General features: G+C 33.9%; 1 protein-coding gene across 5 annotated transcripts in view; it reads right to left on the bottom strand.

The window, feature by feature from the left end:
* The window catches only part of Exoc6 (exocyst complex component 6), a 196491-nt gene that overhangs the window by 17537 nt on the left and 155863 nt on the right, over window positions 1–23091 (bottom strand). For 4 of the 5 annotated variants that reach the window (XM_046450218.2, XM_046450219.2, XM_058581091.1 and 1 more), the window contains one exon: window positions 16470–16543. In XM_046450218.2, coding sequence (XP_046306174.1) covers window positions 16470–16543 — 74 coding nt within the window. Of the gene's footprint in view, window positions 1–16469; window positions 16544–23091 lie in introns of those variants that run through there. The other variant, XM_058581092.1, reaches the window with a different exon arrangement.

Genomic DNA, 23091 nt, shown 5'->3' with positions numbered 1-23091 from the left:
AATCAACAAAACTCAGCACAGTGATGGATTATGGACATCTGTAATCCCAGCTAGTTGAGAGGCTAGGGTAGGGAGATAGCTAGTAAGAGGCCAGCCTGAGCAATTTAGTAAGACCTTATGCTGGCCAACTTGGTAAGCTTTTATCTCATTAAAAAAAAAAAAGAGCTGGTGATGCAGCTTAGTGATAGAAGTTTGCCTAGTATGTGTGAGGCCCTGGGTTTAATCCCTAGTACCCCCCACCCCCGACACATACACACACATACATACACACACAAAAAAAAAACCCCAACTTGGGGTAAAAATGGGAGTTCATAACCCACTTGAATCTAATGTATGAAATATGATATGTCAAGAGCTTTGTAATGTTTTGAACAACCAATAAAAAAATAAAGAAAAAATAAATAACAAAAACCAACCAAACAGTAAGCATGTATTATTTCATGTTGTTTTTGTAGTTATTAAAGTGTATGTTTACTTCAAGTTTTTGTTTTCAAAAATTATTTGAGAGAGTAATTTTCAAAAGTATTAAACAGCTCAAACTTTATTCTTAAAGTAACAGTAAAACCCCCAAATCAAAATTTGTATTGATAACTGAAGATAAGAGTACAAATCACCAACATATTAAAACACGAACTGTAAACTTTCAGAATTATGACACTGGAACACAAAGAAGAAAAAGGCAAAAGCCATTTAAGTTCAACTAATCCTTTATAACCTAAGCTCTCCCAAAGGGCAAGCATACTTTTCTAATATTTGGACCTTACGGTAAACTATGTGAGATGTCTGGTCTTGTTACATTCAGGAATAAACTCAAATACATTTTCCTTTAATTCTTTGGTACTTCAAATGAAGTAAAATAGTCTAAAGAAAAAAATGCCTGCTGGAGGAGCTGTGTGAACAAGCTTGTTGTCCTGCTACTGTATCTAGTCAAGCATTCGGATACTACAACTTTGGCAAATCCCATTAATACTTTAAGAAGTCAAAGGCTTTAAAACTTCTAAAGAAAGTTCCTGTGGAGTAGTCACATGGGCAAGTTTAAGCAAGCGGGGTGTGTATACAATATGGTAACAAATATAATACAAACAAAAGAAGATTTGCTTAATTATAGTGGAAATAATTGTTATTTAAAAGTGACTTCTTCATTATAAAAGAATAAACTGGACAAAAGAATTGTATGTTATGATGCCTTAAGACTAGAAACAGAAGACAAAAATTTCAAAGTAAAGTCCTGGCAGACACCCAGTCTCCATGGCAAGAATTCTGGCCAAACAATTCCTTCATAACTTCCAAGGCTTGTTCCTGTTCTTAGAGATAGAAGCTGACGTTGTTCATTTTTAGACAAATGCAGTTTGAGCCCTGCAAATTTTTAAGGTTCTCCTGTTTTTCCATGGTGATGTACATCAGAACTTATTTCCTAAAATTTATAATTATTTGGGCATGGAAGAAAGGAATTTTCAGACTATGTATAAAAGGATGGAAGAAAGCAGTTGATGGGGATAATAAGAACAAGGAGGTAGGTGCCCATGTTCCTTCTTTTTTTAAGCAATATTGGTGAATGAAAATGTCAGCTCCTAATAGTTCACCACAATGTAGACCTGGCACACTAGCCTTGCCACTGCCCTGATGAAATATGCTAAGTACAGATAGATGGTAATTGCTGACTCCATCCACTATCGGCCTCTTTAATGTAAATGTCAAACAATTCACTAACTTCAGCAATGAAGACTAAGCATGCCAGGAAAAAGATCTTTCCTAGAAATAAACTGTACAATACTTTTTTCTTATAGATTTCATTAAATTATTAAAATATAAAGTTGAAATAGTCCAGGAAAGTTTCCCAAGGTCATGCAATGGTTATTAAGAGAAGCAGGATTCCACCCTGTCTCCAATTTCCTTCTTAATAGTATTCTTGTTATTGCACCACTCAGATACTTCAGTAGCTTTCTTTTTATACTCTCTCATTTCTATCCTTTCAATAAGATAACTTTATCTTCATTGATATCAGCTAACTCATACCTTAAATAGTCTGGCTCTTATTTATATTGTTACCATTCACATGTGTTTTCCCAATGCTGGACTATGAGAGATACTGAATAAACATTTGTTTAATAAATGAAATAGTAAGTGAACAAGCAAATAAAGGAAAATCCATCCACATTTAATGCTTTTACTACTGCCAGTTTTGGGACTCCATTAGCAAATGTTTAATTTATTAACACACTACATTGTTCCAAAAGGGCTTTATGGCAACTTACAAAACTACACGCAAAATAAATACAACTCAATAAGTGAGAACAGCCAGGACCAAGAGAAGTAAGAGGAGGAGTGAAGAGGAAGTTAGTATATGGAATGCAGGTGATGCTATCCTGTACACCTGCATTTTCTAGCTCCAAAATAAAGATGAAAATATAATTAATTATATAATTTACAGTATTCTTGAACCAAATTGCTGAGGATAATTTCAACTATCTCTAACACTAAAAACAGAACCGAGTCCACATGATGACACCATTATGAAATAGTGAAGCATATCATCAGTGATTAAGTAATATCAATTCAATCATCTATAGCTTAGATTACCAAAACAGTTTTCTGACTGGTTCTCCTGATTCTGATTTTGTCCTTTTAAAAAATCTATTCTCTTTAAAGCAAATAATTTTTTTCTTTTCTTTTTTTTTTTTTTGTGTGTGTGGTGGGGTAACTAGGGATCCAATTCAGGAGCTTCTACCACTAAGCCACAGGGCCTTAACTTTGAGACAGGGCCTTGAAAAATCACTGAGACTGGACTTGAACTTTTGATCCTCCTGCCTCAGCCTCCAGAGTTGCTGAGATTACAAGCAAGTGCCACTGCATTTACATTTCAAAATGTAAATCAAATCAAACCCTTCAATGATTTCCCAACATACTTACCATCTAAACTCCTTAATAAGACCCTCAAGGTCCTACTTAATTTGGCCCTGATAATTTTCCTCATCTCATGTACACCTCTTTTCCCCTGGTTCACTAAAAATTACAGCCATACCATTGCCCTTTATGTTCTTTGACCCATCTTAGGACTTCATATTTTCTATTTCCTCTGTCAGGAACGCTATTTCCCTGTATCTTCCAATTTTATTCAGATATCTTCTCTAGTGTCACCTCCTTAAAGAGGTATTCCTGGCCAAAAATCTGAAGTTGCCTACTTCACCTCCAGTTATTATCAAACTCACTGTTTTATTTTTCTCTTACCATCTAAAAGTTATTTCTCATACCATCTAAAAGCTATTTATTTAAAGTTCCATCTAAAATTATTTGAAATTCTCATTATCTATTGGGGATATCCTTCCAAAAAAATGAGATTACAAAAATGAGGAGAGGATCTTGCCTATCTTATTCACCACTGTACTCTCAGCACTTAGAATAGTGCCCAGAACAAGTGTGCAAACATTTATTAAACACATGAAGAAACACCTAAAAAAGAAACAGATTCCAGTGATATGGCTTAATCTGAACAGCTTTCCATTTCCCTTAGAGTAGTCAATGGTAGATAGTTGATCATTTTTAGGTCTTATGTACTACTTTTGAGATGAAAACATTGAGCTTTCTTCTCAGAAAAATATATACAATAACAAAAGCTGCATGTACCTCCTAATAACAACCCATGATTCTAGATTAGAACCTGTGATCTAAAAGCCTTAGTAAGGGCCTTTGTGCAATGCAGTCTACACTATAACCAATTCCTGTCCATAGAGATGAAGGGTAAGAGGGGGAAAATATCAATAAAAATTTGCATATTGTTCCTAACAGATTTCTCTGTAAGGTGATAGAACCTAACCTCACATAGGTAAAGTCCATGATTGATGGTTACTTAGTCCTTTTGTAGTGTACTGAGAAGCCAAGATTTGTAATTTAACATGAAAAAAAATGGTGTATGTGTTATGACACAGGTAATAAAATCTGTATTATGGACTGCCTCTTTTAAAAATGGCAAAGACTATACTCTTACTCTAATTAAACAAGATTGTACTGGCTTAGGATATAGATAAGAACAAGTGAGTTGTAGGGGTTGATAAAGTTAAACAACAAAAACACAGAGAGTGGTCATGTAGCCAGCTCAGTGGTAGGGAGGCCCTGGGTTCAATCCCCAGCAACAAAAACAAAAAGTACAAAGAATTGGCTTACATTCAGAATAGTCTATGAACTCTCCCAGAGGCAGAGGCTCTTCCCTGAGTACTATTAATAAAAAGATGCATGTGCAGGGTCATAAAATTACTTTCAAAAAAGTATTATTTTAAAAACTATGTCAGATCAAAGAGGTAGTGGCAGGAAAGAACAACATTTAAGTACAGAACTCGTCTCCTAGCTGGCAAGGAGGACTTGATATCAGGTAAAAGAGATCATCTGAACAAAGTCACTTTTGTTTCTGTACTTTTCTCTTTTTGCATTTGTAGGTGCTTACAGTTAACATGTAAATAAAGTAAGTCAACTGGGCAAAGACACTTCTATAAATTCTAAAGGACTTAAATCTTTTCTCCATAATATTTTTAAATATTACTGAATAGTAATACTATTTTCTTTCTGGAATTTTTGGCTTTGTTTTAAGAATTTTATTTTGACAAGTATTAGATATTCTGTCTTAAGGAAAGGTACAACTATCCTGAAAAATGTAACTTTTACTGTATTTCCTCTTTACTACAATAAGACCTATTTACAACAAGCAGAAAAATATAAAACTTAATAATTTTGTCAAAATATCTATTATTCAAAAATTTTCCATCTCATTTATAATATATGAAGTATATTAGTAAGGAAAAAAATCCCAATAATGAGTATATTCTTTCTGAGTATGAATAATGTGGCTCAACAATAATACCTTGATAATTCACTAAGGAATCTGACAACTGTTCACATTTGAACTTTATATGAGCTGGCATTTTTTTTTTTTTACAAATAACTTCGTTTTATTGTTCTTTTTTTTTTTTTAAGAGAGAGAGAGAATTTTTTTAATATTTATTTATTTTTTTAGTTTTCGGCATACACATCTTTGTTTGTATGTGGTGCTGAGGATCGAACCGGGGCCACACGCATGCCAAGCGAGCGCGCTACCGCTTGAGCCACATCCCCAGCCCATGAGCTGGTATTTTAATTTCCCACTTAAATCTTTTCATTTTTCACAAGCCATCCTATGTTACCATTTCATGCTTCTTAAAAACAAGTTATTCTGTGTGACTGACTGGCTGGGTTTACTGTACTTAAGTATCAATAATCCTCCAGTAATTATCATCTTTCATAAAATCAACTGAATGCTTAAAAAAGGAAGTTTGAATTATTTTTAAAAGAATTAAAATGTAAATTTCTTACTTTTTATTATTTACATTTTAATATTTAAACTTTACCTATTTACTTTAAAGTTTAATCTATTTGCTATTATAATGCTCTGTTTTAATCTGATAGTTCTAGGGACCCACAAGTTAATTTACTAGTGGTCCAAACAAATCTGTTTTTAAACTATGCCACAAAACATTGCTTTGTAGGATGAAAAAATTTTTGTTTGTACAAAGTATTCAGCATCCAAACAAGTTTGGTGGTGGTGGGGGGAATATACTTTTACCATTGAAGCCTTTAATTTGCAAATAAAATTCAGAATTTACAAGAGGAAAACAATATATGGAATTTTCCCCATTTACTTGATCACAGTTTACTTTCTTCATGACTCACTGTTCCAGTAATGGTTTGAGAAATGCTGCTTTATATTCAATCACTGCTGATCACTTAATTAAGGTAGACATTGCTTTTGTGCAAATTTTTATAATTCATCTGCCCATAAATTTTTTGTTTTGTTTCTTTTTGCAGTCCTGAAGATTGAACCCAGGGGCACTCTACCATTGAGCTACACCTCCAGCCCTTTTTATTTTTATTTTGAGACAGCTTCTATATTAAGTTGCCCAAGCTAGCCTCAAACTTGCCATTCTTCTGCTTCAGCCTCTCATGTACCTAGGATTGTACCTGAGTGTGCACTATCATACCCAGACAAAATACTTTTTTACCCATTAAAGAAGAAGCAGTTGGTTCTGGGAAGATGATGACATTTCTTAGAAATAACATGACTGTTTTAGGATTCCTAATGCCAATCAAGATAAATCAAAATATATTTATATGTTACTTTAATTTGAGAATAAGTCTTACTTTAGAAACACTCTCACCAAAAATAGGATATAAAAATAGTTCTTTTAAGGAACATTTGTTTGTATGGAACAGTAACTTATGTGTAATACCTCAATTCTTAGCCAAAAAAAAAATCCAACTTTCTCCAAAAGTGGTTTTAAATAGAGCTAAAAGGTTTACATTCACTTATTCAACATTTATTGACTGTTTACTATGTGATAGGAGTTGTGCTGGGCCATAGATAAATAGCAATGAACAAAAAGCATAAATCTTGTCCTCATAAGTTTGTACTTTAGTTTTTTCTCTTTTTAGAAAACATACTGCCTATATTGTTATAAATACTTACTCTAGAATTGCTTTACTTTAATAACTTTGATGTGATAAGAGGATAGTTAGGGTGGTGTTCAAAATCCCCAAACTGCTGGAAATAGTGGAGCACACCTGTAACCCCAATCACTCAGGATCTGAAGCAGGAAGGTTGCCAAGTTAGAGTCCAGCCTGGACACTTATCAAGACCCTGCCTCAGGAAAAACAAAAACAAAAAACAAAACAAAACCCTATCAAAACTGCAATCAACTAATTGCTTCTGAGGATGGAACAAAACATGAAATTAGAAAAAAGTTAGAAAAAGACAACAAAAAACGTTTTACTTGATATTACATGCACATGTCACTTATATGTTATGCACATGTCACAGTGTTATGTTTTATAATTAGTTTACATTAAAATGCTTTGAGATTCAATTCTCTTTAATAAATGGTGCTGAGTCAATTGAATAACTGTGTAGAACAAAATGAGTCATCAACCTATACTCCACATCATATATAAAAATCAATTCCAGATAGATTGTGAACTTAAATATGAAAGATAAAAACAATAAAATTTTTAGAAGAAAATATCTTTATATTAAGTTGCCCAAGCTAGCCTCAAACTTGCCATTCTTGCCATATCAGTGGCAGGAAAGGATTTCTTAAACACAACATTAAAAGAACTAACATAAGCAGGGAAATGATAGACTTGATTTCATTAAAAGTATTTCATCAAAGGCAGTGGATATAGCTCAATGCCAAAATGCTTGCCTGGCATGCATGAAGTTTGTGTTTAATCCCAAGCATGGGGCTGTGAAGGGAAACCAGGCACAGTGGCACACATCTGTAACCCAGCAGCTCAGGAGGCTGAGGCAGGAGGATCACAAGTTCAAAGCCAGACTCAGCAACTTAGTGAGGCCCTAAGCAACTTAGACCCTGTCTCAAAATAAAAAAAGCTTGGAATGTTGCTCAGTAGCTCAATAGTTGAGTGGCCCTGGGTTCAATTCCTGATAACAACAACAACAACAACAACAAAAAGACTTCCTCAAAAGACATTGAACAGCGGAAAGACAAGCAACAGAGCAGGAGAAAATGTCTCCAATACATATATCAGACAAAGGATTCATACTCAGAATATATAAAGAATTTCTATACATCAGTAAGAAGTAGACAACAAAATAGAAAAAAAGGCCAAAATCTGGATAGATTATCCATAAAAGAGGATATTCATGGCTAACATATATATAATAAGGAGTTCAATTTTATTAGCCATCAAGATATATATATTGAAACAATAATGTAGAATTACTATACAACTACTAGAGTGGCTAAAAATGAAGAAACAGACAATGCCAAAAGATGAAAAGGAGGTACAACAATTACACCACTGCCTGAAAGGTAAACTAGCACAATTTTGTGGAAAACTGCTTCACAGTATTTATTAAAATATCACATGTGTACAACATATGATTCAGCAATTCCTCAATATAATGCCGCAACAGAAATGTATGCATATGTTCATCAGAAGACATAAAATTGAATGTTCATGTTAGCACTATTTATAATAGCAAATCTGGAATCAATTAATATGTCTACCAACAGGAGAATGTATAAATAAATTATAGCATATTTGTACAAGGGCTGTCTACTTAGCAGAGAGAATGAATGAGCCACAGATAAAGACAACAATATGGACATATTTCACAAGCATAATATGGAGCAAAAAAAAGGGGCAGAATCAAAAATACTGCATGTAGGAATGGGGGATGTGGCTCAAGTGGTAGGGTCCTCATCTGGCACACATGAGGCACTGGGTTGGGTCCTCAGCACCATTTTATTTTTTTTTTTTAATTTTATTTTATTGGTTGTTCAAAACATTACAAAGCTCTTGATACATCATATTTCATACATTTGATTCAAGTGGGTTATGAACTCCCATTTTTACCCTATATACAGATTGCAGAATGGGAATTCAGTTACACATCCACGTTTTTACATATTGCCATACTAGTGACTATTGTATTCTGCTATCTTTCCTATCCTCTACTATCCCCCCTCCCCTCCCCTCCCATCTTCTCTCTCTACCCCATCTACTGTAATTCATTTCTCTCCCTTGATTTTTTTCCCTTTCCCCTCACATCCTCTTATATGTAATTTTGTATAACAAAGAGGGTCTCCTTTTATTTCCATGCAATTTCCCTTCTCTCTCCCTTTCCCTCCCACCTCTCGTCCCTGTTTAATGTTAATCTTTTTCTCATGCTCTTCCTCCCTGCTCTGTTTTTAGTTGCTCTCCTTATATCAAAGAAGACATTTGGCATTTGTTTTTTAGGGATTGGCTAGCTTCACTTAGCATAATCTGCTCTAATGCATCCATTTCCCTGCAAATTCCATGATTTTGTCATTTTTTAGTGCTGCGTAATACTCCATTGTGTATAAATGCCACATTTTTTTAATTCATTCATCTATTGAAGGGCATCTAAGTTGGTTCCACAGTCTAGCTATTGTGAATTGTGCTGCTATGAACATCGATGTAGCAGTATCCCTATAGTACGCTCTTTTAAGGTCTTCAGGGAATAGTCCGAGAAGGGCAATAGCTGGGTCAAATGGTGGTTCCATTCCCAGCTTTCCCAGGAATCTCCATACTGCTTTCCAAACTGGCCGCAACAATTTGAAGTCCCACCAGCAATGTACAAGTGTACCCTTTTCCCCACATCCTCGCCAGCACTTGTTGTTGTTTGACTTCATAATGGCTGCCAATCTTACTGGAGTGAGATGGTATCTTAGGGTGGTTTTGATTTGCATTTCTCTGACTGCTAGAGATGGTGAACATTTTTTCATGTACTTGTTGATTGATTGTATATCCTCCTCTGAGAAGTGTCTGTTCAGGTCCTTGGCCCATTTGTTGATTGGGTTATTTGTTTTCTTATTGCTTAATTTTTTGAGTTCTTTGTATACTCTGTATATTAGGGCTCTATCTGAAGTGTGAGGAGTAAAGATTTGTTCCCAGGATGTAGGTTCCCTATTTACCTCTCTTATTGTTTCTCTTGCTGAGAAAAAACTTTTTAGTTTGAGTAAGTCCCATTTGTTGATTCTTGTTTTTAACTCTTGTGCTATGGGTGTCCTATTAAGGAATTTGGAGCCCGACCCCACAATATGTAGATCGGAGCCAACTTTTTCTTCTATCAGGTGCAGAGTCTCTGATTTGATATCAAGCTCCTTGATCCATTTTGAGTCAACTTTTGTGCATGGCTCAGCACCACTTTAAAAAATAAAATAAAATAAAGATGTTGTGTCCACCTAAAACTCAAAAATAAATATTTAAAAAAATACTGCATGCCTACGAAGTTCAAAATCAGGCTAAATTTATGGTGTTAGAAATCATGACAGGGGCTGGGGATGTGGCTCAAGCGGTAGCGCGCTGCCTGGCATGCGTGCGGCCCGGGTTCGATCTTCAGCACCACATACAAACAAAGATGTTGTGTCCGCCAAAAACTAAAAAATAAATATTAAAAATTCTCTCTCTCTCTCTCTCTCTCTCTCTCTCTCTCTCTCTCTCTCTCTCTTACCTCTCTCTTTAAAAAAAAAAGAAAAGAAATCATGACAATGGTTATCCTTTGAGAGGAAGGACAATCAAGACTGGAAAGAGGCATCGTATGGTGACAGTACTTTCAAATTCTCTATATGTAATTGAGAGGAATGATCAAGTCCTCTTTTCCATAGTTTGCCCCAAATCAAATACCTGAAAACAGGACTTAATCTCACAAAGGATAAGGAAAATGATAATATTTATGGCTTAGAGACTTGTATTTGAAAGAAAATGGTATACTTTACTTACCCTAGGCTCAACAGAACCACACATTTGATTTTCTATTACAAAGGTATACCTCTAAGGCTTTGAACTACATATTCCAAGAGTTTTAAAAATGTTCTTCATGACAAGTATCTGATCCCTTACAAACCTTGTAAAGGTATACCAGGAGCTCTGCCATTTGTGAGTGCCTACGTCATCAAGCAATATTTGAGGCACAGTCTTTTTTTTTTTAAATGTATATTTTGTTAGTTGTAGTTTGACGCAATACTTTTATTTTATTTATTTATTTTTATGTGGTGCTGAGGATCGAACCCAGGGCCACACACATGTACTAGATGAGCACTCTACTGCTGAGCCACAACCACAGCCCTTGAGGCACAGTCTTAATAGCTTCAATCACTGTAGTCTGACCCAAATGCCACACTATTTTATGAATGCAATCTAAGAATTCTCATCACATAATTTGGAGGTTAGCTAAAACTACCAGATCTTTTTCTACAGGTCAAATTTCCTCAGTACGTCGTATAAATTTTTCAGTTAAAAAAAGTTAACTACAGCATATAATATATTCCTTACTAAATTTAAGTTGGTTACTTTTGGCTCATTTCTCAAGCCTATTGAGAACACTTTGATTCTGTCTTCTATCATCTTAGGTAACTCTCCTAGCTCTATATAATCTACACATATAATTCATATTTTTGTCTTTATTTAAGCTAATAATTTAAACATATGTTGATCCCAACTGTCAAAGATAATCACCTATAGAGTGCTACCAGAGTTGTCCCAAAGCAGCATTTCCCAAAGGATGTTTTATGTACCACATCCTAAAATGAGTCAGGAGAAAGGTTAGTGAAGAGTTTGGGAAATGCTAAGTTACTGAAGAATGTGTTTTAAAATTCTAATGAACATGATGAGTCTCTAAAAGGGGAGGGATTAGAATAGAAAATACTTCCCAAACATTTGATTTAGAAAACTTTTCTTTCCTTTTCCTTTTGTTGAGATGCTGGGGATGAAACCCAGGGCTGACACATGCTAGGCAAGTGTTCTACCTGAGTTTCCAGCCTGGAATTTTTTTTTTTTTTAACTTTTCTTACCTTGAGAAATCAGCAGTCCCAGAAAGACACTTTTAGAAATACTGTTCTAGGGTGATAATGATCCATTAGCCAACATTCTTTGGGGCATGAGATTATTTTATTATCTACAACCCACATTACTGCTTTATCATCAGATTACCTCAATATATTCATATTGTCCAAAAGATGCTCAAGACACTATCAAGTGAAACAACATCTCACCAGTCTAAATAATTTATCATAAAGTGAAATAGGATCAGTTAAATAGGATTTAGTACTAGACTTGGTGAAGCCATAAATGCTCAATCTACTGTGTAATTATGCTACTAAGAAGCTATAAAGTTTATATATATATATATAATATATATATATATATATATATATATATATATATATATATATATATATATGTTTTCTATCAAAATAATTATATTTAAAAAGTTTTGGTGATTAGAAAATAATCTTTAGTTACCTATGGAATACTTCATTTTCCAGTGAAATATTTATATTGTATAAGAATGAGTTATAAAAATTATCACTGAATACTGCATACAGAAAATCTCAAAAATTTAAGATTTTCATATATTGTTAAAAAGAATTTCACATATTCATTGAAGTCCACCTAAAAGATATATAACAAGTTTAACAAAATAGATGGGCTTTGTAAAAGGAAAAAAAAAACCCAGAAATAATATATTAAAATATATTATATTTATTATATTATATTATATTAACATATTTAGTGACTAAACTTCAAAGGGGTGGGTGGGAGGATGACAGGTTTTACAGGCAAATCATGATCTAACAGCATATTTAAATTGAGGCAGCATATTCACATACTATAGTACCAGTAGCACTAATCCTCCACATTGCCTATTGGGGCAGTAGCTCGTAAGATGTTGTTGAGATAACTGGCTTCCATTAGCAAGTATGTGATTGGCAGGATGATAAAGTCTTTTCACTCACAGGTCAGCTATTTCCTTTTCTTTAGACCAGGGCAATCCTGATGATCCATCTTTTAGCTACAGTCTCTCATTGAGTCCCAATTCTCTTGCCTTCAGCTTTGATACGGTTCTAGCTTTCCTCTTGTATTAGCTCATACTTGTCATCAACTCCTCTATTCAGTAGAGCAAATATCAGGAGTTTGACCTCAGGGCAAAGTCCGGGTGGGCAGGTAAAATTTGACCACTGGACCTACTTCCTAATCTTTCATACCCAGCAATTCATGAAGCAGTATCAAATTCAAACTAAAAAACAGAAGCATGACCTCTTAGAAGTACTATGAAAAGGGCTCTTTTGCCTTTCTAAGTATACTTGAAAAGAACTGTCAGCTGCCCTATTAAGACAGAAATGGATCACAGGCTAGAAAAAAAAGAAGGAAAAGTGCAGAAACTGAACTAAAATGTAAATAAAGGTATTAGCACCCCTTTATGTTTAGTGATATACTATTTCATAAAAGTGTAAAAACACTATGCCTTAAATATCTTTATGAACCCAGAAAAAAAGCATTATTGAAATTTTAGGGCATTCTTATTTAAATAATCACTAACATCTGATGCAAAAAAAAAAACTTGTATATTCTCATGTGAGGCTTTTGTTTTCAAGTTTAGTTTTATTTTTTGGCCTATTCTCATACTTGGCATTTTGCCACTTGTTTATAAATTGATTTAAAAAGCAAATATAGCTGAAAATACCATTTTAAATAGATTAACTACTGAAATCATAAGTTATGATTAAGTTATGCTACAGTGATCAAATAGCTAAGAACAAGAATTACTAACCATTTTAGAATATAAAAGTAGAATAGAATATGACCAGATTTTAACATTAATAATCAGAGAAGGGCTGAGGTTGTGGCTTAGTGGTAGAGTACTCACCTAGTACTGGGTTTGATCCTCAACACCACATAAAAATAAACAAATAAAAATAAAGGTATTGTGTTCATCTACAACTAAAAATAATATTATAAAACAATAATCAAGGAAAAATATTTTATGCCCTTTTAAAACTAGAAGAATTCTCATGAAAATCAGAGAGACCAATAGAATAGAGGAAAGGGTCCGGAGAAGAGAGGAGGTAAGAGAAAGGAGAAATATTGGGGAATGATATAAATGATACCAATTATTATTGCTATATATATTCATCTACAAATATGTAACAACAAATCCCATCATTATATATGATTATAATGTGCCAATAAAAGTCCAATTTTCTATTCACTGGTCTATAATACTACATATTTACTACCATACTGCAGAATTGTGTTTAATATTTACATAGTAAAATTTTTTAATTCAGTTAAGTCTATTAAACAAATTACACTGATAAGGAAAAGCCAACCAGGACTTAATGTCTTCTAAGTATACATACCTGAAAAGTAAATCAACCAAAATGACTTGAGATATTATTAATATTTAAAAGTATGCCTTAGTGACAATTCCCTAGGGAGTTATATTCTTGTAAAAAGGACTTTCATGCTATCAGATATCAATGGTCTTTGAAGAAAGAAAGTAACTGAATCAGAGGGTGTTTTGTTGTTGTTGATGTTTATTTGTTTTGGCTGGGGAGTGAATCCAGGGGCATTTAACCACTGAGCCACAACCCCAGCCCTTTTTATGTATTTTATTTCGAGACAGGGTCTCACTGAGATGCTTAGGACCTCAATAAATTGCTGAGGCTGGCTTTGAACTCATGATCCTCCTGTCTCAACCTCTCAAGCCACTGGGATTACAGGCATGCGCCACCACACCTAGCTGAATCAGAGTTTTTAATCTAAATCGAACCAACTATCTATCCGGACAAATCATGGAATGGAATCATTTTTACTTTTTTATTTTTTCCCCAGGGCAGGAGGATAGAACCCAGGGTCACTGAGTTATAACCCCAGCTTACTAGGAACAGAATTCTTCAAGTTTCATAAGCCCATGGCCCTACTCACAATCCTACAATGAGATTAAGAACTAGTTAATATCATTAAAACTAGTTAATACCACCTAAATTCATATAACACAAAATATCATGTAATAGTTTTCAATTTTTTTTTTTGCAAATTCTTTGTGTATTATGGAACTTATCCTCAAATCATCCCCTCTTAAAGTTGTCCTTTGGGGTTAGAGAACATACTATGTTCTTGCAACAGGAAAACTTACCCCAGGTAAGCTGCATAACCTACTTGGAAAACAAAAATACAATGAAACCTATTTCCAACTTGCTAAAGAAAACAGTTTTCTATATTAGATCATTTTGTTCAGGGAAACAGAACTGCAACAGAGAACTTCTTCTACAGGAAAATGACTTACTGCCAGTAGAAAGAAATCTCTTCTGTTAAACTGAAATGGAAGTGGAGAGTCCATTTCCTTTATTTCCTAATAATTTTCCCAACTTAGCAATGTCAATCATCTATAGATCTAAGCCATTCATAAAGAGTATTCTTAGTTTGACATAATATCTGAGCACTGAGCAAACAAAAATGTTTAGTGCTATACAGACATAATATGGGGACAGAAATGGCCGTTTCAGTTTCCTTCTAAACCTGACTTAAAGATATACCACTTAATTCCACATGTCTAATTGTCTCATAAGGATTCCTACCCAGTTTGTGGGTATTTTACTTCTATAAAGAATTTTTAAGCTCCACAAGGATGAAACTATCTCTATTACTCTTCTGTCTATTTCAACCACATCTCCTCTCTAAACAATGTATATATAGCCATTGATAAGTACTTATTAAACACCAGTTGGGAATTAGAGCAAAAATAGATCTATCCTCAAATATTTACTGAAATCAAAGTTCCTTAACTGCTCAAACTGGCCATCTGCAAATATCATTATGGTAGAGTGTGTCATATCTATAGAGCTGCACCCCAGTCATATTCATCCCCCAAAGGGAATGGGCATCATTAGGAGACTGATAACACAATGCCTTTGTTTTAATTCAGTCTCCATATGGTTCTTGCCAAGCACTCCTGAACCCTTGAACTCAGATCATCCCCTTATGCACACCCTTGTGATTCCCCAGCTCTATTAACCTCCTTAACCATAGAATTAAGGAAAAAAAAAAAGAAAAGGGGAGAAGGAGGAAAGAGGAAGAAAGATATAAAATGAAAAATATGGAAGATGGAAAAAGAGAAAAAAATAAAACAACAAAGCAGAAATGTCAGAGTTGTAAAATGAAAGGAAGCAGAAAAAAAAGATTTTCACACTTGTTATTAAACTTAGAGTATTATGATCAAAAAAGAATTATGCAAATATCTAGTAACAATAGTAATAACATTATTATATAATAATATATATTTTATTATATATTCTTTTCTTCTTCTTCTTCTTCTTCTTCTTATTATTATTATTTTTGGTGCTAGGGATTGAATCCAGGTTTGCTTAACCACTGAGCCACATTCCCACATTTTTTATTTGAGACAGAGTCTTGCTAAATTGCTAAGGGCCTCACTAAGTTGCTGAAGCTGACTTTGAATTTGCAATCCTCCTGCCTCAGCCTCCGGAGTTGCTGGGATACAGGTGTGCACCACCGTGCTTGGCTTATTGGGTGGGTGTGTGTGTGTGTGTGTGACTGAGGATTAAACCCAGGGCCTTGTACATGCTAAGTGAGTGCTCTACCACTGAGACACCCCCAGCCCTCTAATTAATTTCTGAAAATTAGTTTCATCTTTCTGAAAATATATAAAGTTTGTAAAAACAAACAAAAAAGGCGTTCTTTACACCACTGGCAAAATTTTAAGCAAGGGGTTACTTTTAGGTTGTAATAATGTACATTTAACTTGGGTCCTGAAATTAATGTTGCTACCATCAATTTTAATATATGGCCATGAAATTCTTAAGAAATAAACTTCAACTGTCACTAAACAAAGCATAAATAAACTTCAATTGCCACTAAACATTATACCTGTGCTTTGCAGGTATAATGACTAAATTAAATATTAATTGTGAGAATGCTCTATAACACTGAGACATTGAATGAATATAGGTTCAGAGAGAAATGCCAAATACATGGCTATCAAGAAAGCATTTTTCAAAAGGTTGTTTCAAAGAAAACAAGCACTCATGTAGCATTAAAAATAAAAAAGATATGAGATAAGATAAAAGGTAGTAAATGAGAAGTACATTATTATATCTTACTTGTCTGAGGTCAATAAATGCTAGTTGTAAGGTATCCCCCTGGAATCCTGGCACAGGCTCAGAGCTGGCAAACACTATTAAAAACATAAAAATAAATTAAAAGGAATTAAAACAAGATTGTAAAATACACATGAGTTGAACTGCTAAATTTTACTCATTACACATATATTATAATATTTACACATAACCATTTCAACTATTTATAACTTCAAATTTCTACTCGTGAGAATGTTTTCCACACCCATTACCACAAATATTTTAATAATGTTAAACTTCTAATCTGCCATTTAATCACTGTAATCCTTAATCACAATAAATTTAGCAGGGTTATCCAACATGCAGTTCAAAAGTTGTAATACACTTCAATCAAGGCAAAATTTTTTGACTCTTTTTAGCCTTAGGTGAATGATTATAGAAACATTTTGAAACTATACCAGTTCCATGGCTGTCAACATATTCCAAACATTTGCTTTGTTATACAATAGGCTCTACAAAAATCTTACCTCTAGCTAATAGCAATAAAAGGCAGACACCGAGATAAGAAGTCAGCTTTACATGCAGACAACAGGTAAAATATCCAAAGCAGAAAAATCATGATTCAAGAATGTATACTCACATCTTTTAATAAATTGTTTTCATAAAGGAATCTTGTTTCTTTAAAACTAAAAGATATCTTAATATTTTAAACATTCAAAATATCTTTAATTCTTTGCATTTAAAATAAAAATTTTAATACTATGCACACAGCTTTAGTTTAACTAAAGATAATCTCAACAATAGTAGTTATTTTGAAGACAAAGCACTCTGGGTTCATAAAAAAAAAAAAGACCTCATTCTTTTTGTTTCTGTGCTAAGAATGTTTATACTCATTCTCCCTCCACATTAATATTCTAATTTTCTTAGAACATTATGAATTTTCCTTTTTGTATTTAACTGAGCCAGTACGTTAGAAGCCATTAAAAATTTCAGCCTTTATGGTTCTTGGAATTAAAAAAAAATCTTAAATTTAATGGATTCTGTGTGAAGCATAGTTTAGGAAGACACAAAATCAATAGTTAAAAATCAGTAGATGAAACTTTAGCACAATTTAATTTATCTGGCATCTTTGAGGAATAAGGAGTAAAAACAAAGTTTTTGTTGTTGCTGTTGTTTTTAGATGATAATTTTTGCTTTAAGTAAAATTTTTCTTTAATCTTCAGCATTTTGTATAGAATTATAAAATGTACTATAATATTTTCTTACCTCTTATTTTTAAAATACATTATTTAGATTTTTTGTAACTCTCTGAATTACCATTAAGAATATTCCATCCACCTCCAAGGGCGTTGGGCATGCTGAGATACACTCAGCTACTTGGGAAGCTGAGGCAGGACTATAAATTTGAGATCAGCCTGGATAACTTAGTGAAGATCTGTCTCCAAAAAAGTGCTAGGGAAGTAGCTCAGTGGAAGAGAACTTGCCTAGCATGCATGAGGCCCTGAGTTCAATCCCCAGTGCCAACACACACACACACACACACACACACACACACACAAGTTACAGTTTAATCTCCATTGGCTTGGCATTAAAGCCAAGAGCTTAATTATAAAACATCATAAATTTATACATCATTTTATCATAATACTTTAGTAAACAGGGCATACAAATGATGGATCATAAAATCTTATACCTAAAAGTGACATCCCTGTCTTTGGAAATATCTCCAACAGTCCCCTGAGGGCTCAGTTTAAAAGTTACCCAGTCCTTCATTTTAAATGAAAAGTAAAGTGACTTGCCCAGAATCACATAGCTAATTCTGGTCTCCTGGCATTCAATCCATTGATCCAGATCTTGATTAAGAATTTAGTTTCTCATCTTTTATCTCATTTTTTATGAGAACTTAACTAATACAGAGAAACTCACTGATTTATAACTCTCAGGGCTTTTTCTCAAATATTTTTAAGGAATAGGAATTTAACAACCTGATAATCACCTGACACAGAGGACATTTGTAAGAATATGCTAGTCAGTTTGATTAGCAGCTTCATATTCTTTTCCTTTAGTACTTTAAAACTTAAGTGTACTCAATCTTACCTTTAAAAATCTCTTAAATCTATATCTGTCTCTACCTCAGTTCAAGCTATCATCATATCTTGTTGGATTATTAAAAGCACACTCCCATCTGGCCTCCCTATTTCCTCTGTGCAACCTCTTCATCCACTTCTCCCAATGTGATTTATGTAAGATGTAAATGTGATTTAGGCACTTCAAAGTAATATCATTTAATGTTTCACCATCACCTTCACAATAAAATAACAAGATTAAGGTCCTTTATAACCTGTCCTTTGCCTATCTTTCTAGCCTCATGTCTTACCACTTTTCTAGGGGCATCTTAAACTTTTCATATCAAATTAACCTGTACTTCCTTGCATACCAGTCTATGTCTCCTGTCTTTGCCTTTGATCCTTCTGCCTAGAGCGTCTTTCTATTCTTTTTCACCAAAATAATAACTCTTACTTATCCACCAATTCAATCATCACTTTTCATGGGAAGAATTCCATTATCCCTGCAGATTGGGCTAAATACTTCCTCTGGGCTCCCATTGCAACTTCCTGTGTAAACCTTTCCTCAGCACTCATTTTTGTTGCTTATAACTGTCTGGGTCTCCCCAACAGACCATACTCCCTGAGGGTAGGGACTATACTTCCATTTCTCATTTCTATGACCTAAATAAGAAATATTTAATGAAAGTTTCTCAAGTGAATGAAAGAAAACTGAGCAAGCAATAAATTCTAAGAGGATGTCATTCAGTCTTGGTAATTAATATACTATCTGGGTTGCTGATTAGATAAAAAATAACACTAGCACTTTCTGCCATATGGAAATATTCCATAACTGCACAGAACACAATTTTTAGTTTTATGTCACTTAAACACATACACACTTTTTTTTTTCAGTGCTGGGGATCAAATTCAGGACTTTGCACATGCTAGGCAAGCACTCCATCACTGAAATACATTCCCAGCCCATTAATTTAAATTTAATAGCCATATGTGGCTATTGGATAGTACAAACCTAGAACATTTCGTGCATACTTAGTGTATTTATATCAGAATAAATCAGTGTGGGTGAGAACATTCCTAATGCATTCTTCAATAAAAATTGAAGAATTTCCACTTCCTGGAAAGTAGAGCTGTTTTTGTTTTGTTTTTACCTTTCATATCCTGTGCCTGGTTACAGGAAATCTTAACAAAGTATGTGCTAAAGGAATAAACAGGGATATAAAGAATTCATTTCTAATATTGTTTAATGGTCCCAGGCCATTGTTTAATGGTGTTGATGTGTGTGTGTGTGTGTGTGTGTGTGTGTGAGAGAGAGAGAGAGAGAGAGAGAGAGAGAGAGAGAGAGAGATAGATACTGGGGATTAAACCTGGGGATACTCTACCACTGAAATACATCCCCAGTCCTTTTTATTTTGAAACAGGGTCTCACCAAGATGTCCAGGTTGGCCTGAACTTGCAAGCCTCCTGTCTCTCCTCCCAAGTAGGTGGAATTACAGGCAAATGCCATCACACTTGGCTAATGATCCCAGTAATTCTTGAGGTACATGTCAAATTTTTAAAGAACTGTTGACTAACTTTTGAAGTCTTTTGAATTATTATTTAAATTCCTTCTTAGTTCATTCAGATTCTCATTTTGTTTATGTGATTTGTCATATCCTGGGGTTTACTTATTCTACTCCTTTGGGCCATCATATAATTAAAAATATAATGCCTACTTCCCTAAAATGGTATCTCTTGTCTTCACAGTTTAGCCTTGCCTTTAAGGATATTTTTTAAAAAACATAAATTGATCCTGGTCCTAAATAAAATATTTTATTTACTTTAGAAATTTTTAAACAGACTATTCTGAATCTTTGTTTTCTTCTAAATTTTTATTGCCTCCAATATGGTCATTTTTAAAAAGACAAAATAACTTGATAATAAATTAATTTCCTACTATTTTCTGCCATATGGAACTTAGAAATAATAAATGATTCTATGTCTAAAAGTACTCCAAAAAAAGATTCCAGAGAGAAAAGCCTGATCTTGGAAATATCTATGATAAGTAATAGAATAAAAGTCTGCTATGTCAGTCTAAGTAGGAGGAAGACAGAATCAAAGCAGATGAAACTGAGAAGAAAAAGTAATTCATTTCAGGTGGAATTTTTTGGGTCTTCTAAATATAAATCATGTCATCTGCAAACAGGGATAGTTTGAGTTCTTCTTTTCCTATTCGTATCTCTTTGTTTCTTTCTTCTATCTATTTGCTCTGGGTAGCGTTTGAAGGACTATATTGAATAGAAGTGGAGAAATAGGGCATCCTTATCTTGTTCCAGTTTTTAGAGGGAATGCTTTCAATTTTTCTCCATTTAGAATGATGTTGACCTTGGGTTTATCACATAAAACTTTTACAATGTTGAGGTGAAGAGAGAGCTTACAGAATGGGAGAAAATCTTTGCCACTTGCACCTTAGACAGAACATTAATCTCCAGGATATATAAAGAATTGAAAAAACTTAACACCAAAAAAAAAAAAAAGCCAAACAACCCAATCAATAAATAGGCTAAGGAACTGAACAGACACTTCACAGAAGAAATAGGAATGGTCAACAAATATATGAAAAAAATGTTAAATGTTGACAAGCATGTGGGGAAAAAGGTACACTCATACACTGTTAGTGGGACTTCAAATTAATGCAACCTCTCTGGAAAGCAGTATGGAAATTCCTCTGAAAACTTGAAATGGAACCACCATTTGACTCAGTTATCCCACTCCTCATAGTATTCCCAAAAGTCTTAAATCAGCATACTACAGAGATGCATCCACATCAATGTTTATAGCAGCTCAGTTCACAATAGCTAAGCTATGGAACTAACCTAGGTGTCCTTCAATAGATTAATGGACAAGGAAAATGTGATATATATACACAATGGTATATTACTCAACCATAAAAAGGATGACTTTATGACTTTTGCCGCTATATGGATGGATCTGGAGACTATCATGCTAAGTGAAATAAGTCAATCCCAAAAAAACAAAGTCAGATGTTCTCTCTGATATGTGGATGCTAACACATAACAGAGGGGAGAACAGAAGTTCAGTGGATTAGACAAAAGGAAATAAAGGGAAGGGAGGGAGGTAGGAATGGAAAAGATAGTAGAATAAATTGGTTATAACTTTCCTATGTTTATATATGAATATACCACCAGTGAATCTCCACATTATGTATAACCACAAGAATGGAATCTTAATCAAAATAAATTATACTCCATGTATGTATAATATGCCAAAACATGTTCTACTATCATGTATTCTAGAAAACACAATTAAAAAAAAAAGTAAGGGGAAAAAAAGCAGAATGGAGATTCCTCAGAAAACTTGGAATGGAACCACCATTTGACCCAGCTATCCCCCTCCTTGGTTTATACCCGAAGGACTTAAAATCAGCACACTATAGTAATTCAGTCACATCAATGTTTACAGCAGCTCAATTCACAATAGTTAAACTATGGAACCAGGACTGGGGTTGTGGCTCAGTGGTAGCATGCTCGCCTAGCATGCGTGAGGCACTGGGTTTGATCTTTAGCACCACATAAAAAAATAAATAAAGACAATAAAGTCCATCAAAACTAAAAAAAAAAAAAAATTAAAAAAAACCTATGGAACCAACCTAGATGCCCTTCAACAGATGAATGTATAAAGAAAATGTGGTATGTATACATAATGGAATATTACTCAGCCTTAAAGAAGAATGAAATTATGGCATTTGCAAGTAAATGGATGGAACTAGAGAATATCATACTAAGTGAAATAAGCCAATTCCAAAAAAAACAAAAGCTGAATGTTCTCTCTGATAAGCAGATGCTGATCCACAGTGGACAGTTAGTAGGGAAGATTGAAGGAAATCTGAATTGTGCAGAGGGGAGGAGTGGGGCAGTGGGGATGGGAAGGATGGATTGTGGAATGAGACAGACATTATTACCTTACATACATGTATTACACTACTGGTATGACTCAGCACCATATACAGCCAGAGGAATGAGAAGTTATGCTCCATTTGTATACAATGTGTCAAAATACATTCTCTTGTTGTATATAACTAATTAGAACAAATTTATTTTTCTAAAAAAAAGTAATTCATGCTGTGTGGGCTGTGATTTTAACAAAAAGGTGTCTTTCAAATTGGCAATATATTATGAAATTTTAGGAGACTAAAAAAGGAATATCTGTAGACAAAAATACAAATTTTATATATATATATACATATATATGTGTATGTGTGTGTGTGTGTGTATATATATATATATATATATATATATATATATTTTTTTTTTTTTAATTAGGATAACAGGCCTTTCTGACCTTAGTAGCTATACAAGATGTACTAGTTTTGGTTTAGGAGGGTTGTGGGAGGAAGACTGCTAAAAAGTCAGGCCCCAAGTATTTATTCTGACCTTGAAGTAAAATGCACAGTGAAAAGTTCTTGAAAAATTTGTACTAGGCAGAAAGAAATTTTTATTGTAAAGTAGAGAATGTGAATTATTTACAATGTAGATATAAAAAACATCTACATTGGGTAGGTAGAATTGTCAGGGGGTAGG

The sequence above is a fragment of the Marmota monax genome, unplaced genomic scaffold (genome assembly GCF_021218885.2).
Source record: "Marmota monax isolate L192 unplaced genomic scaffold, Marmota_monax_Labrador192_F-V1.1 WCK01_AAM20220418_F8-fsc00004, whole genome shotgun sequence".
NCBI lineage: Eukaryota > Metazoa > Chordata > Mammalia > Rodentia > Sciuridae > Marmota > Marmota monax.
Note: the sequence above shows the minus strand (reverse complement) of the source record. Positions and strands in the feature narration are given on the sequence as shown.